Raw genomic sequence first — 12938 nt, 5'->3', positions numbered from 1 at the left:
AGGCAGATGGCAGTGTGCTCTCGTGCCTCCAGGAGCTCGTCACATCCAAGCAACAGCTCCAAAAACAAGGTGGAACAGCTTCAAAAAACAAACAGAAAGGGTAACTTGCTGTGGATCACTCTACATTTCAATTGCTGTTTTTGAAATGTGGATGATAGCAAACAAGTGTTACATGCTGCAGTTTAATCTCTGAGAAAGGATGTGGATGATGTCCAGGTGGGCACATTGTAAACGTTTGGAATTCAGCATTAAAGCAGGGCTTGAAGAGAGGATTCTCACTCTGCACTCTGCACATTTGTAGGGTCTGTATCTGTAATCCATATAATGGGGCACACAGCTGTGCAATCTCAGTGGCCTCCCAGCCATCTTGGTCAGAGCTTACTAAGAACTGAACAAAAATAGGTTTTGTTAATGTTGTGTCCCAGCTCCCTAGCTTGGGGTACAGTCTATAAATGTAACTGTCCTGCAGCAGGAATGGCATGGGCCCACATTCCTCTGGGGGCAAGTGATGGTGGTTGCAAAGCTGCCACTTCTAACACTGGGGGCAGCAGTTCTCAACAGCTCTAGCTCTATTTAAGACTTTCTAAAGCTCCAAACTTGCTTTTTCCCCCAGGCTAAGAGCACAGTCATTACCAGCTGGATTACTCAGCAGATCAGCATTCAAGTAAGAAACTGCTGGAGCTCTCACCACCTTCCCAGCCTGGCACTGAAGCTGAATGTTTGCTTTGTTTGTGATCGGTTCTATGCTGGGGCAAGACAACCTGTGTTCTTACATGCTTTTTAAGACCGTGAAAACATCTTTGCCAGCAGCTGTTTTGTCTTGCAAGTCAGACAGGGAAGGGGCGGTGCTGGTTTCCTGGCACTTGTGGTTTTCAGTTGGTGTAGAGAGTGAAATTAATGTGGGAGCCCTGGGAAGACATGGTCTGTAAAGATATAAACCCAGATGATGGTTTAACCGTGTCATTGCCGCCAGCTGTTGGCTAAATCCTGCAGCACTGCAGATTTTCTCATCAACTACCTAAAGTTCAGCAGGGTAAGTGTAAGGTAAACAAGCTCCCTTTTGCTTTTTTGGCATGCCAGCAGCCAGATTGAGAATGAAGGGCACATCTCACAAATGCTACAATAAATTTCTCCCCAGAAGGTGCTGGGAGAAACGTGAGAGGTGATTCCCATCGAGGGAGCAGTCGGGCTGGGAGCAGCTCTGTGCTGCCTCCATCTCTGTCTATGATCTAGCTTGCAGTATATTTTTTTTATGCTGTGAGGTTTTAGTTTTGGAAATCAGTCCTGTATGGAATGCTGGCAGTTTATTTATAAAAACGCATCTCACCCTTGCCAAGCTCAATAATGATTTTATGGAGCAAAGCCTAGTGGGAAGATGCCAATGCAGAAGAGGCATACAGTCGTTACAGAGCTGAAAAACAACAAAAGGAGCTAAGCTATATCAGGGAGAGCAAAATAAGCTCGGGGTTTCGGGCCGGGGCTGCTCTGTGTAACCTAGAAATGAGAATTCCCATTTACAGGGTAGCACAGAGCCCTGTAGGGACGCTGCCCCTAGCAGATGGTTTGCTGGGGAAATTGCTTTGGCAAAAGGGCTGGGAAGAGCGAGCCGTCCTTCCACGCCTGTTGTCTAATGTGACATCTGCTGGAACTTGGGTGGTGCACTGGTCCCAAAGAGGAGGCTGTGGAGAAGAGCTGTGGTGCAGGGGAGGCAGATGGAATTTCACCTACAGCTTTTGTGCGTGGTGTTGGCGTTGGTTGGAGAGGAGCAACGCTGTTGCTATTCACTTATCAGTTAGGGTAAACACTGTTGCTGCTCAGCTGTATGGGTGCCCTTCCAGCACTGTTTCATAACTCTGGTTCATGGGCAGTGATTCATGGGGTTCAGCACTGCAGCTGAGTTTCGCAGCCTTGGTGCTGTGCCAACCGCATCTGCTGCTCCCCACCACGACCAGGTGAGTGCTGCTGCCTTGCTGATACCCAGCGAGGGGTGGGGAGAGGACTGACAGCAGGCATCATCCCTGTGCTGTGTGCTGGGCCCCAATCCCCAGTTTTTCCCACCCTGTGCCACCAGCCATCGTGAGTGAGGACTGATGCAGCAGCACCAGGTGCCCCCAGCCCTTCCCTGCACTACAAGCAGCCACGGCACTTCCTGCTGCTGCTGGGCCCGAGCCAGGCTTCCTCCTCGCCCCTATTCTTAAGGGGAACAGCAGATGGACCGGTTGCTTCCTCGAGACGAGCCAAACACGGCTGCATTTGCAGACAGTGCTGCTCTTGTTTGGAAAGGAAGCACAGCTCCGACCTGCGCCTGCTGTTTGTGCCCCTCTCCCCATCACTCAGCCCCCTCCTCTTCCATCCCATTGACAGCCTCTCCCCATTCTTTATCATCCTGCGTTGCACTAATTCCTTTGTTTTGGACCCCCTCCGCCCCTCCTGTGCTGCCCCAAGTTGCCCAGGGCCCTGCGGGTACCACTGCTCCTGGAGCTTTGTGGGCTGGACAGAAAGAGGAGTTGTGGGCTTTACAAGAGGCGTGTGGTCGGAGCTGGCACGGAAACAAAGCAGCCCTAAGTCACATCCTATTATTTTTCCGAACCAAACATCCTTTCGCTTTGCTTAAATGAGAACAAAATAGCGCGGGGAGCAAGCAGAAGGGCCGAATCCATTGGAGAAGCGCAGCGGTCGGGGACAGCCGGAGAAAAACGCAGCTCCCAGTGCGCGATCTGGGGGCGGAGGGGCAGCCAACCCTGCGCCCACCTCTGCGCCCCGCAGCCCCGGGCACGCTCGGCACACGCGGGCGGAGCTCAGTCCCCGGGCGGGGCGGCGGGAGGAGCGGCGGAGCGGCGCGGTGCGGTGCGGTGCGGCCATGGGGCTGCGGGCGGCGCTCGGACTGCTGCTGCTGTTGGCGGCCGTGCGGGGCGCGGCGGTGCGGGGCGAGCGGCGGCGGGCGGAGGTAGGAGAGCGGTGCGGGGAATGAATGGGGCGGGCGGGGAGCGGGGATGAGCGAGCGTGGAGGGGTTGGGGTGTTGGGACGTGGCGGGGTTTGGCTTTTCTCTAAGCGGGACGTCGGCTTGCTGTCCCTTTTGGGAGCTGAAATTGTCATCAGACGTTGTGTCTGATGTCACAGAGTTAGTGTTTTTTTTTTAATTATTATTGCTTTTAGTATGGTCAAAGTTAGCAACAAAGGGCTGCGGAAGCCTAGAGGTGAAAATGTCCACTCGGGTTGTGTTTTCATTGCGCTCGTTTTCATTACAATCGCAGCTGAAGTTGGGGTGTTTAATTGGAAATACATTTATGTTCATCATCTCGTTATCTGCAGGCGCTGGGCAGCATGCAGCCCGGCAGATTTAAAGGGGGATTTAGGCTGAGTATAAGGAAGAAGTTGTTTCCAATTCAGGCAGTGAGGCACTGCACAGACTGCTCACAGCTCCATCCCTGCACACCCCCAGGGTCAGGCTGGAGGGCTGTGAGCACTGATGGAGCTGTGGGTGTCCCAGTGCTCTGCAGGCAGTGGGAGCAGATGCCCTCTGGGGGTCTCTTCCAACTCCAACCATTCTGTGATTCTATGTGTGATGTTCCTGCTCCCATCCTGCTGATGGCAAGGATGGTATCCCCAAATCCATCAGGCCCGTGCTAACCCATGAGATCAGCCCCCACCCTTCCACTGGGAGGACAGCCCAGCTCTGGATCTATCTCCCCTCTTGTATATTTCTGTGAATGTGTATGTAACTTTATATATACATTTACACACACACACTCAAACAAAGAGACGTGAGGATTGTGCCTCAGGGGCTGCAAATGCAGACAGGAATGTGTTTAGGAGAGCAGAGGGAGGTGGAGGCTTCAGAGCCTTTAACATCCCCACCATCCTGGCAGGCAGTGATCTGTGCATGCTTGTGCCATAACCCCAAGGTGCCAACATCCAACGGTGCCAAAACTCCGTGGTGCTTGCTGGCTCCAGCTCTCACTGTATCTGCAGGGAACCAAGCAGGGAAGCTGCCCCAGCTCCAGCTGGTGCCAAAGTGATGTGGAATGGAGCTGGGGATGCTCAGCCCATGCTGGCTCACGATGCTCAGCCCATGCTGGCTCACGGGATGCTGTTGGCTGCACTGTGCCCAGGGGGACCACAGTCATTGCAAGCAGCCCTGCAGGAAGGGGAAGATGCTTGTCTGAGTGTTCTTGGTACTTCAGTGATGGAAAGGGGCCAGGAATGGAGCATCTGGTGGGGGGGGCTGTCTGGGGGCTGTTGTTGTCCCAGTCCCAAGGAGGGAGGCCTGGCTGCGTGCCGCTGGCTGCCTGCCACCCGGGATGCCTGCAGTCAGGGCAAGGTGTTTCCTTGCCTGTGGCTCTCAGCTGATTTCCAGGGCTGTATGGGAGGGCTGTGTGCCTGGAGGGGCTCCTCCATCCCCTGCAGCCAGACAGACCTTCCTCTCCTTGTTTCCCTCCTGGTGCGGAGGGGCAGCTGGGCATATTTCATGGCTCTTGGCTTCCTGCTGTTTTTCTTTTCCCATTGTATGGAAAAGAGCCATTCCCTGTTGGGGGCAGGAGGGGCTGAATGCTGCAGGTCCTGGGCATCGAATGGTCCTCAAACTGTCCAAATGTCACAGCCAGAGGCAATCTAGAGAGTGACAATAATGAGCAACACGGGAACATTTTGGTGATGCTTAGGAACAGCTGCTGTGGGCTGTTCTCTTATCGCCACGCACTCAGCCTTACCCAGATGGGTTTTCAAGTATTCATGAGCTCATGGTGGAGAAAAATCATTTTCATGCTTCAAAAATGGGATTAGGGGACAGGAACCGGCTTCCAGTTGTCATTTTTAGTGTGGTGATGCAGTGGCACATCTGCACAGAGAGCTGGTGGGGTCACTGTCCCTGGAGGTGTTCCAGGACCGTGGGGATGTGGCACTGAGGGATATGGGCAGTTGGCATAGTGGGATGGCTTGGACTTGGAGATCTTTGAGGTCCTTTCTAATCTTAATGACTGTGAAAAGTTGCAGTAGGAAAGGCATGGGCAGTGCAGGGCAGTTGAGTCCCAAAACATTCTGCTCGGGGTTCTCACAGTGCATTCCACATCCCCACGTGCAGGGATGTGCGTGGCCAAGCAGTCACTTTCCCTTTTAATTCCCCGTCCCCTTAATGCAGGGCCTTCTCACTAACAGGATGCGGGGAGGCGGCTCTGCCGTCCCTGTGGGATGGGGGAGACGGGTGTGGAACATTCCTGGAAAAATCACTGCTAAACCTCTCAGAAAGCTCGGGGCAGCCGGGGCACGGGGAAATGCTTGTTTTCTTTGAAAAGCAGTTTATGTGCTGGAGCAAGTTCAGCCTGGCGATTTCCATCCTTTACAATGGATGATAAGGAGAAGAATGGCTTGGCAGAGCCGACTGCCCCATGTGTGTCCCTGCTCAGCTGCACATCCTGCTTGGGGATGGGGATGGGGATGGGTTGGGGTTGGGATGGCAATGGGGGTGTTGATGGGGATGGGATGGAGTTGGGGATGGGGATGGGATGACGATGAGATGGGATGGGATTAGGAATGAAACGTTGATGGGGATCGGTTATTGATGGAATGGGGATGGGATAGTGATGAAATGGGGATGAGGTGGGATGGGGATGGCCAGCAGCCTTGGGACTGGCCCTGCCCAGCCTGGCCTTGCTGAAGTCTGCATTGTGGCCATTGTTGCAAATATTGCATCGAGTTGCTGGTGGTTGGAGATGGGTACGTGGGTCTGGTAGCCCCTGGTGTGGATGGCATCGTGCAGTCTGCTTCTATGGGGCCGTGGCTAAATATCCAAGATCTGTCAAAAATGAGCAAAAGGCACGTGAAGCTGTCCAAGTGCATGGACTCATATCATGGGAATCATCATGGTATAATGAAGCAATAGACAGGAATTTCTGGGTTTGCTATGCTCTCTCCCACCACATCTTTATCCCTATACAAGTGAACCCACCCTGAACCCACCCCATGTCTGTCCCCTGTCCCGTTTCTGTCCCCACAGCTGTTCCTGCAGAAATATGGCTACCTGGGAGCACCACAGCCAGGCCAGCTCAGTCCTGTGGAGTTCACAGCAGCACTGAGGTAGGAACCTTTGTTTTAAAACCAGCAGCAATGCATCTCCCCAGGCTGTGTGGGAGCTGTGTGCACCGGGCAATGTGTTTTGCAGCTCAGGGCTCTCTCACTGCCAGATTCTGAAGCACGAGCTGCAGAGAGACACGACTTGTTGGCGCAGTATTATTTGCCTTTTATGGCCTGCTGTCCCCATTATAATGCCGGCAGCGAGGCTGAGGTTTGGAGATCTCAGAGTGTTTGGGATTTGGCATTATCTCTCAGATGCACTCCTGCCAGTGGGGCACAGAACTGGCACAGAGTGGAAGCCCTGGCTGGGCTCCAGGCATCGCTATCGGGAAACGCAGGGTTTTGACATCTCCCTTCCTTTGTAGGGATTTCCAGCGCGTGAGCCACCTCCCTCCCAGCGGGGTGCTGGACGTCCCCACGCTGCGGCAGATGGGCCGTCCTCGCTGCGGGACGGGCGATGGGGAGAGCCGCCCCACGGCCCCGCGCCGCAGGCGCTCCATGCAGCGCGGTGAGCACTGGGGTCTGGGCTGGGGGTGCTGGGCTGGTGGATGGATAGCGTGGTTCCTAGAGAGCAGGAGGGCTGGGAGCAGCCGTGCGTATGGGATATGGGGAAAATGAGGGTGAGACTAAGGCAGGGCTCTGTGCCTTGTCAGCTCCTTTGCTCATAGCACGGCTGGATGAAGCCAAGAAGAGATGGGACGGGATGCAGCTCAGTTCTGTGCTTTCCGTCCTCGGCTTGTGGCCACCAAAAGTTCCTTCACAGGGATAGCAAAAGGCATTCAGCTGCTCAGCTCACTGCTGCAGGAATGGCAGCAGGCTGGGGCCTGGAGCAGTGCTGACGGGACAAAGGGGGGGACGGGGTGTCCGGCGCCGGGCAGGAAGGCGCATGGCTTTGTGCTAAGCTGGCTGTTTATCTGCCTTGGAGCAGGAAGCCACAGCTGAGCCAGCAAAGGCCTTTGTCAACCAGCATGCTGCCAGCCGCTGCAGGATGCCTCAGCCAGGTCACCGGCCCCAGCTGCAGCACTGGGATGTGCACAGCAGGATGTCTCCAGCTGGGCTTTGTTCTGGGCACCTTGCTGGGCTTTAATATCTACTGGAGCTGTCAGTCCTGGTCCCTGGGATGCTGTATGTCCTGCTGCAGGAGTGCTCTGCATGCAGGGTCAGGTGGGACGCTGGGTGTCATCTCAGAGCTGTGCCCATCAAGGCACCGAGGAGCAGCAAGGGACTCTGTGTGCCCCATGGGTCACATCTGGGTGGGACAGCCAAAAATTATGGCAAAGAGGCATTTCTCCCCAGGCTTTGTTTTTCTGTCCCAACTTCGTGAGACAGGTGCATAGGAGGTGGTGGTCATTATATGTACCCAAACCAGCACCAGTGTACGGTTAGCTCTATTGCCCTGCCTCAGAGCAGCTGGGCACTGAGCCTGCCCCAGACTTCACCCAGCTGTCCTGGGCTACAGAGGGGGATATCGGCACCATCTTGATTTGCTGCAAGAAGTTATTGTGTGCCTGCAGAGCACTGTGTAACCCCATCCTTCCCCTTTCCCACACATCTGGAGCAGGGCAGCTGCTGCAGCTCCATCACTGTTCCCACTCCTCAGCACTGGCTCCAGCACTCACATATTCCCACTGCAGCCCCATGGCTTCTTTCCCACTCCTGTTCGCCCCCGGCCAGATGTGAGCATCCTCCCTAATTATTTTCCCCTTCGTGCCTTTGCTTTCACTCCCTGGAAGCCAAGACCTTGGAGTGGGCACTGATCCAATAAGTTGAGGTCTGGATTTGGCCCCAGGAGGAGCAACAAGGCAAGGAGAGCATCAACTGGGTGCCCAAGCTGCTGTCCCAGGCAAGGTCTGACCTGGTACCTGGGGCAGCCATCTGGTGGTGGCTCCATCAGAGCCGGCTCAGATCCTGTGCAGTGCCCATCCTGCAGGCAGCAAGTGGCACAAGAGGCACCTGACGTACCGCGTGGTGAACTGGCCCCCGTACCTGCCGCAGCACGAGGTGCGCCTGGCTGTCAGGGCTGCCTTTGAGCTCTGGAGCAACGTCTCCTCGCTGGTGTTTTGGGAAGCACGGGATGGCCCGGCTGACATCCGTCTGACCTTCTTCCACGGGGACCACAACGATGGGATCAACAATGCCTTCGATGGGCCAGGTGCTGGTCGCTCCCTCCTCGTAAGCTTCTCTTCTACAATGGGGGCTCTTCCTGGCTGGGGATTGTTGGGGTGGAGGTGGTGTCTTCCCAGTACCCAGCAGCTTGAGTGAAGGTGGTTTGGGGTCCTGAGTTCCCAGTCCCGCAGCTGTAGGTTACCTGGGAGGTGGTTGAGTTGATCATGGCTGAAGCATGGTGATGGCCTTCAAGGAGCCCTCACACCATGCTCTTGCCACATCCCTTTCAGACATGGTTTGGGTTTCACATAGTGCATGAAATCATAGAATCATTAAGGTTGGAAAAGGCCTCTCAGATCCCCACGTCCAACCCCAGCCCACTCTCACCAGCACTGCCCACAGCCCACGTCCCTCAGTGCCACATCTCCACAGCTCTGGAACACCTCCAGGGATGGTGACTCCCCCACCTCCCTGGGCAGCTGTGCCATTGCAATGCAGTTCCTTTGGAGAAAAGTTTCCTAGCACCCAACCTGAACATCCCCTGTCACAGCTTGAGTTTGTCACCTCTCATCCTATCACTGTTACCTGGAAGCAAAGCCAACTCCCACCTTGCCTCAAGATCCTTTCAGAGCATTGTAAAGAGTGGAAAGGTCCCTTCTGAGCCTTCTCTTCTCCAGATTGAACCCTCCCATTGCCTCAGCCGCTCCCCATACGATTTGTGCTCCAGAGCCTTCCCAGCTTTCTGCCTATCTTTGGCATCAATGTCTTTCTTGTAGTAGAGACCAATTCTCAAGGAATTCCCTTTGGGAAGCCCCTCGAAGACCTAAAATTGAAGTCTATTGAAGCAACCCAGAGCTGTTTTGTCCCCAGGGGGGGCCCTGGCCCACGCCTTCTTCCCCCGACGTGGAGAAGCCCACTTCGACAGCGCCGAGCGCTGGTCCCTGCACAGTGGCAAAGGCCGCAACCTCTTTGTGGTCGTTGCACACGAGGTGGGGCACACACTGGGGCTGGAGCACTCGCCCATCAAGAGTGCCCTCATGTCACCCTACTACAAGAAGCTCGGCAAGGACTTTGTTCTCAACTGGGATGACATCTTGGCCATCCAGAACTTGTATGGTGAGCATCTGTTGGGTGCTACTTGAGATGGTCTTTGGGGTGGAGGGCGAGAAACAGAGGTGGGAGTATGTCCGTGCTACTGTTACTGAGGGCAATAGGAACCAGACTGGGGTGCACCAATTGTTTGATGCCCTCTGATGGCTTGCCAGCCTTGTGCTCCTGCTTCAGTGCCCTATTCCATGATTCTCACCTTGCTCTGTCTCAGGGAAGCCCTCCAGGGGCTTGGCCATCCAGCTGCCAGGAAGGGTCTTCACTCACTTCCAGGACTGGAGTGGGGACCTGTATGGTGAGGAACATCAACGGCGGAGCCTCAGCACCTACTACTGCAGCTCCTTCTTCGATGCCATAACTGCTGGTGTGTGGCCACAAGCCCTCTCCCCAAATATTCCCAACCTGTCCAGCAGCCTCTCCTCACTCAATAAGATTCCCAGAATGATGGAAAGAGTGGCTGGGCTGGGCTGGGCTGGGCTGGGCTGGGCTGGGATGTCCTCAGCCCCATATGGACGTCTCACAGGAGTTGGAGGGATAAGAGGTGATGATCAGTGGGACAATGCTGGGTTTGTGATGTGGCACCAAGCTTCTCACCCTCATTATCTGTTCTGCCCTGCAGACACAGAACACAACCTGTATATCTTCAAGGGCAGCCACTTCTGGGTGGTGTCAGCCAGTGGCAACACCAGCCAGCCTCAACCCTTGCACATGCGCTGGCCAGGGCTGCCTGCCGGTATCGATGCCTGTGCCTACTCCCCATTCAGCCACAGCTTCTACTTCTTCAAAGGTCAGTGAGATGCAGGTTGTATTGATTGGTCTGTCACCCTGATGCTGTGCCAAGGGGCTGGGACATCGCTGAGTCCCATGAATCATAGAATCAAAACCGTTAAGGTTGGAAAGACCAATAAGATCATCCAGTCCAACCATCAACCCATGGCTGTGACCACTCTAGATCATGTCCCTTCGTGTGACATCTACCCATGGGTGCAGGCTCCAGGATGCTGTGGTCACAAATTAGCTTTGCATCAACCCCCATTGCCCCATGCCTCAGTTTCCCTTTTAGCCCAGTCCAGAGAGCAGCATTCCCTGGATTTGAAAACTAAAGCAGACGCATTTTTGGGAGAAAATATTCTTCAAAAATGTGTAACTGCAAGAAGATGATCTGAGCACTGCGTTCTCATGGTTTGTGCCCTATCCCTGGTGCCTTGCTGCCATCTGTAAGCTGCCTGTGGCACAGCTGTCAGGGCAGAGAAAGGTCAGGCCAGGCAGCCAGGACACTGAGGTCAGCCTGAACTTGTGATGGAAACCACTCACAAGCCTGCCAGAAAGGGGCTTTGTTGTTGCAGCTGGGGGAGAGCCAGAAGCCCCTCTGCAGGGCCAGACCCAGGAGCAGAAAGGAGCTTTTGTCTATCTGCATGTGCCTGCAGGGATGGCCCCAGCTGCAGCGGGGATATCTGGGGCTGCTGTGAATTTCTGTGGTAGTCTGGGTTGTCCCAGCACAGGAGGGATGTGAGCGATATCTGTCCTGCTGTACAAAACCTTTCGTCCCCATCCCTTCTTGCAGAAGCATGGCATAGGCACCAAGAGAGCCCAGTTTGCCTCTATGCTCTGGAGCTGCTTCTTCCCTTCCCAACCTGTGGGAAAGCCCAATAGGGACGTGCCCAGGGCCAGGTCATCTCTGGGGTGGCTGGAATCCATAGGCTATGTGGACCAAGCAATAATACAGGAGATAATGGCCTCAAATTGCACCAAGGAAGGTTTAGGGTCAGCATCAGGAAAAATTTATTCACAGAGAGGGTTGTACAGCACTGGAACAGACAGTCCAGGAATGTGTTTGAGTCCCCATTCCTGGAGGTAATTAAGGAATCTGTAGATGTGGTGCCTGGGGGTGTGGTTTAGTGGTAGACTTGTCCATGCCAGGTTAGCAGTTGGCCTTGATGACCTTAGGGGTCCTTTCCAACCTCAGTGCATCTATGATCCGGGCTTATGTGGTCACTGAGCCTCTCTCTTCTCCATCCCAGGCGGTCGATGCTGGAAATACCGTGGCTCCACCTTGGTGTCTGGCTTCCCCCAGAAGTGCAGTGCCCACGGCCTGCCCCGCCACCCCGACACAGCCCTCTACTTCCAACAGCTCCGGCGCCTGGTGCTCTTCAAAGGAGCCAAATACTTCGTGCTGAGCGAGGAGACCCTCGCCCTGGAGCCCTACTACCCCCGCAGCCTGCGAGACTGGGACGGCGTACCCCCTGGCACAGCAGGGGCCGTGGTGCACCGCGATGGCTTCCTCTACTTCTTTCGGGATGACCGCTACTGGCGGTTCAACCAAGCCAAGCTGCAGGTGGTGGCCAATGGCAAGTGGGCGGCCGAGCTGCCGTGGATGGGCTGCTGGGATGCCAATGGTGGGCACATCCTCTTCTGAGCCAACACTAAGCATCGCTGGGACAACATGTTGGCTGAGCCCATCCCACTGACTGACCCAAGGGGTCCGCTGGTCCCCAGGCCCAACACCATGGATAACAGCAATGAGGCTGGGATGGAGGGTCCCACAGATGGGCTGTGATTCAGCCATAAGAACACTGATAAGCCACGGAGACTGCAAATGTAACATTTCTGATAACTTTAAGGATTTTTTTTCAAGCCAGGACTGTTTTTTGTTAATCCTTTCTAGTTTTTTTTCATGATCAGGCAGAGAACTGCCTTACTGATGGGTGCTCTGGTGCTTCAGTAGTTTTAAATGAGCGACTGAGACTGTTTTTGGTTGAAACAAGAAGAGATTTTTGGACATAACCATGGGTTTATGTCTCTATAAACATGGGTTTACAGTCTTTCAGGTGGCACCTGGGGCCTTGCTGCCCCATACCTGGGGCTGATGGAACGCAGACCCCAGGACAAGCCCAGCTCTGAGCGCACTCTGAACAAAATGGTGTGGTTTTGAGGAGGAAGTAGAGATCTTTGGTGAAGGAACAGGGGAAAGGAGGAGCTGTGAAGCAGTACAGAAGGGCTGGAGGGCAGCAGGGGACAGGCAAGGTGGATTCTCTGCTGTATTATAAGGGTTATGCTCCCTCCATGAGCAGGGCAAGTGTTCCCTTCTCTGTCTCTGCAATAGTATTGAGTTCTGTACACCCTTTAGTCCTGTTCTGATTTGAGATCTTGGAGCCTTTGGGTTTATTTTCTGTGATATTTGTGAATGAACCCTTCCTGCGCAGGCATGGGGCACGCACGCAGCTCAAAATCTCAGGGGATTTTTTGGTGTTGCCAAAGAGACGAGGCTGCAGTGTTTCATTCTGAATAAGATGGTAATAATGCAACATCACTTGCAGCTTTCCAGGAGCCTGGAGACCTGAAGGTGAATAAAGTGAACATCCAGATTCACAGTGCTGGCATTCCCCTCTGTTTTCATGTCAGGCTATTGTATTTTTTAAAAATATCCTAGCCCATGATTTTCAAAAGGTCTGTACTGAAAATGGGGATGGAGTGGGCATTGCTTGGTTTGTCCATGCAGGAGGGTTGAGGCTGATTTCTGAATCAGTCTCCCCCAGAAGAAAGCAAGTGATGTGGGCTCCCCTTGTTTGCTTTCCTTCATGCCACGACATGCTGAGGCATCCCACACACGCTGCCCAGTGGCCGGGTGCCGTTTTGTCTGTGGGGATGGTGGTGG

At 54.3% G+C, this 12938-nt stretch overlaps 1 protein-coding gene across 1 annotated transcript; it reads left to right on the top strand.

Moving 5' to 3' along the window:
- Window positions 1–2860: 2860 nt before the first annotated feature.
- Window positions 2861–12639, top strand: MMP28 (matrix metallopeptidase 28). The gene is made up of 8 exons (XM_042830008.1): window positions 2861–2947; window positions 5994–6073; window positions 6436–6578; window positions 8001–8222; window positions 9047–9292; window positions 9498–9647; window positions 9903–10070; window positions 11305–12639. Exons 1-8 carry the CDS (start codon window positions 2861–2863, stop codon window positions 11697–11699), a joined length of 1491 nt encoding a protein of 496 aa, XP_042685942.1. The 3' UTR covers window positions 11700–12639.
- The last annotated feature ends 299 nt before the right edge of the window (window positions 12640–12938 follow it).

Source organism: Centrocercus urophasianus, unplaced genomic scaffold (genome assembly GCF_019232065.1).
Source record: "Centrocercus urophasianus isolate 14NV4802_14NV808 unplaced genomic scaffold, USGS_Curo_1.0 seq_33, whole genome shotgun sequence".
NCBI classification, from domain to species: domain Eukaryota; kingdom Metazoa; phylum Chordata; class Aves; order Galliformes; family Phasianidae; genus Centrocercus; species Centrocercus urophasianus.
Note: the sequence above shows the minus strand (reverse complement) of the source record. Positions and strands in the feature narration are given on the sequence as shown.

Bases quoted from the DNA above. Each gene is read 5' to 3' on its own strand.
- MMP28 (XM_042830008.1), top strand. From the start codon at position 2,861: ATGGGGCTGCGGGCGGCGCTCGGACTGCTGCTGCTGTTGGCGGCCGTG. The intron at 6,579-8,000 runs GTGAGCACTGGG...CCCATCCTGCAG, and splicing joins CAGGCGCTCCATGCAGCGCG to GCAGCAAGTGGCACAAGAGG. The intron at 9,648-9,902 runs GTGTGTGGCCAC...TCTGCCCTGCAG, and splicing joins CTTCGATGCCATAACTGCTG to ACACAGAACACAACCTGTAT.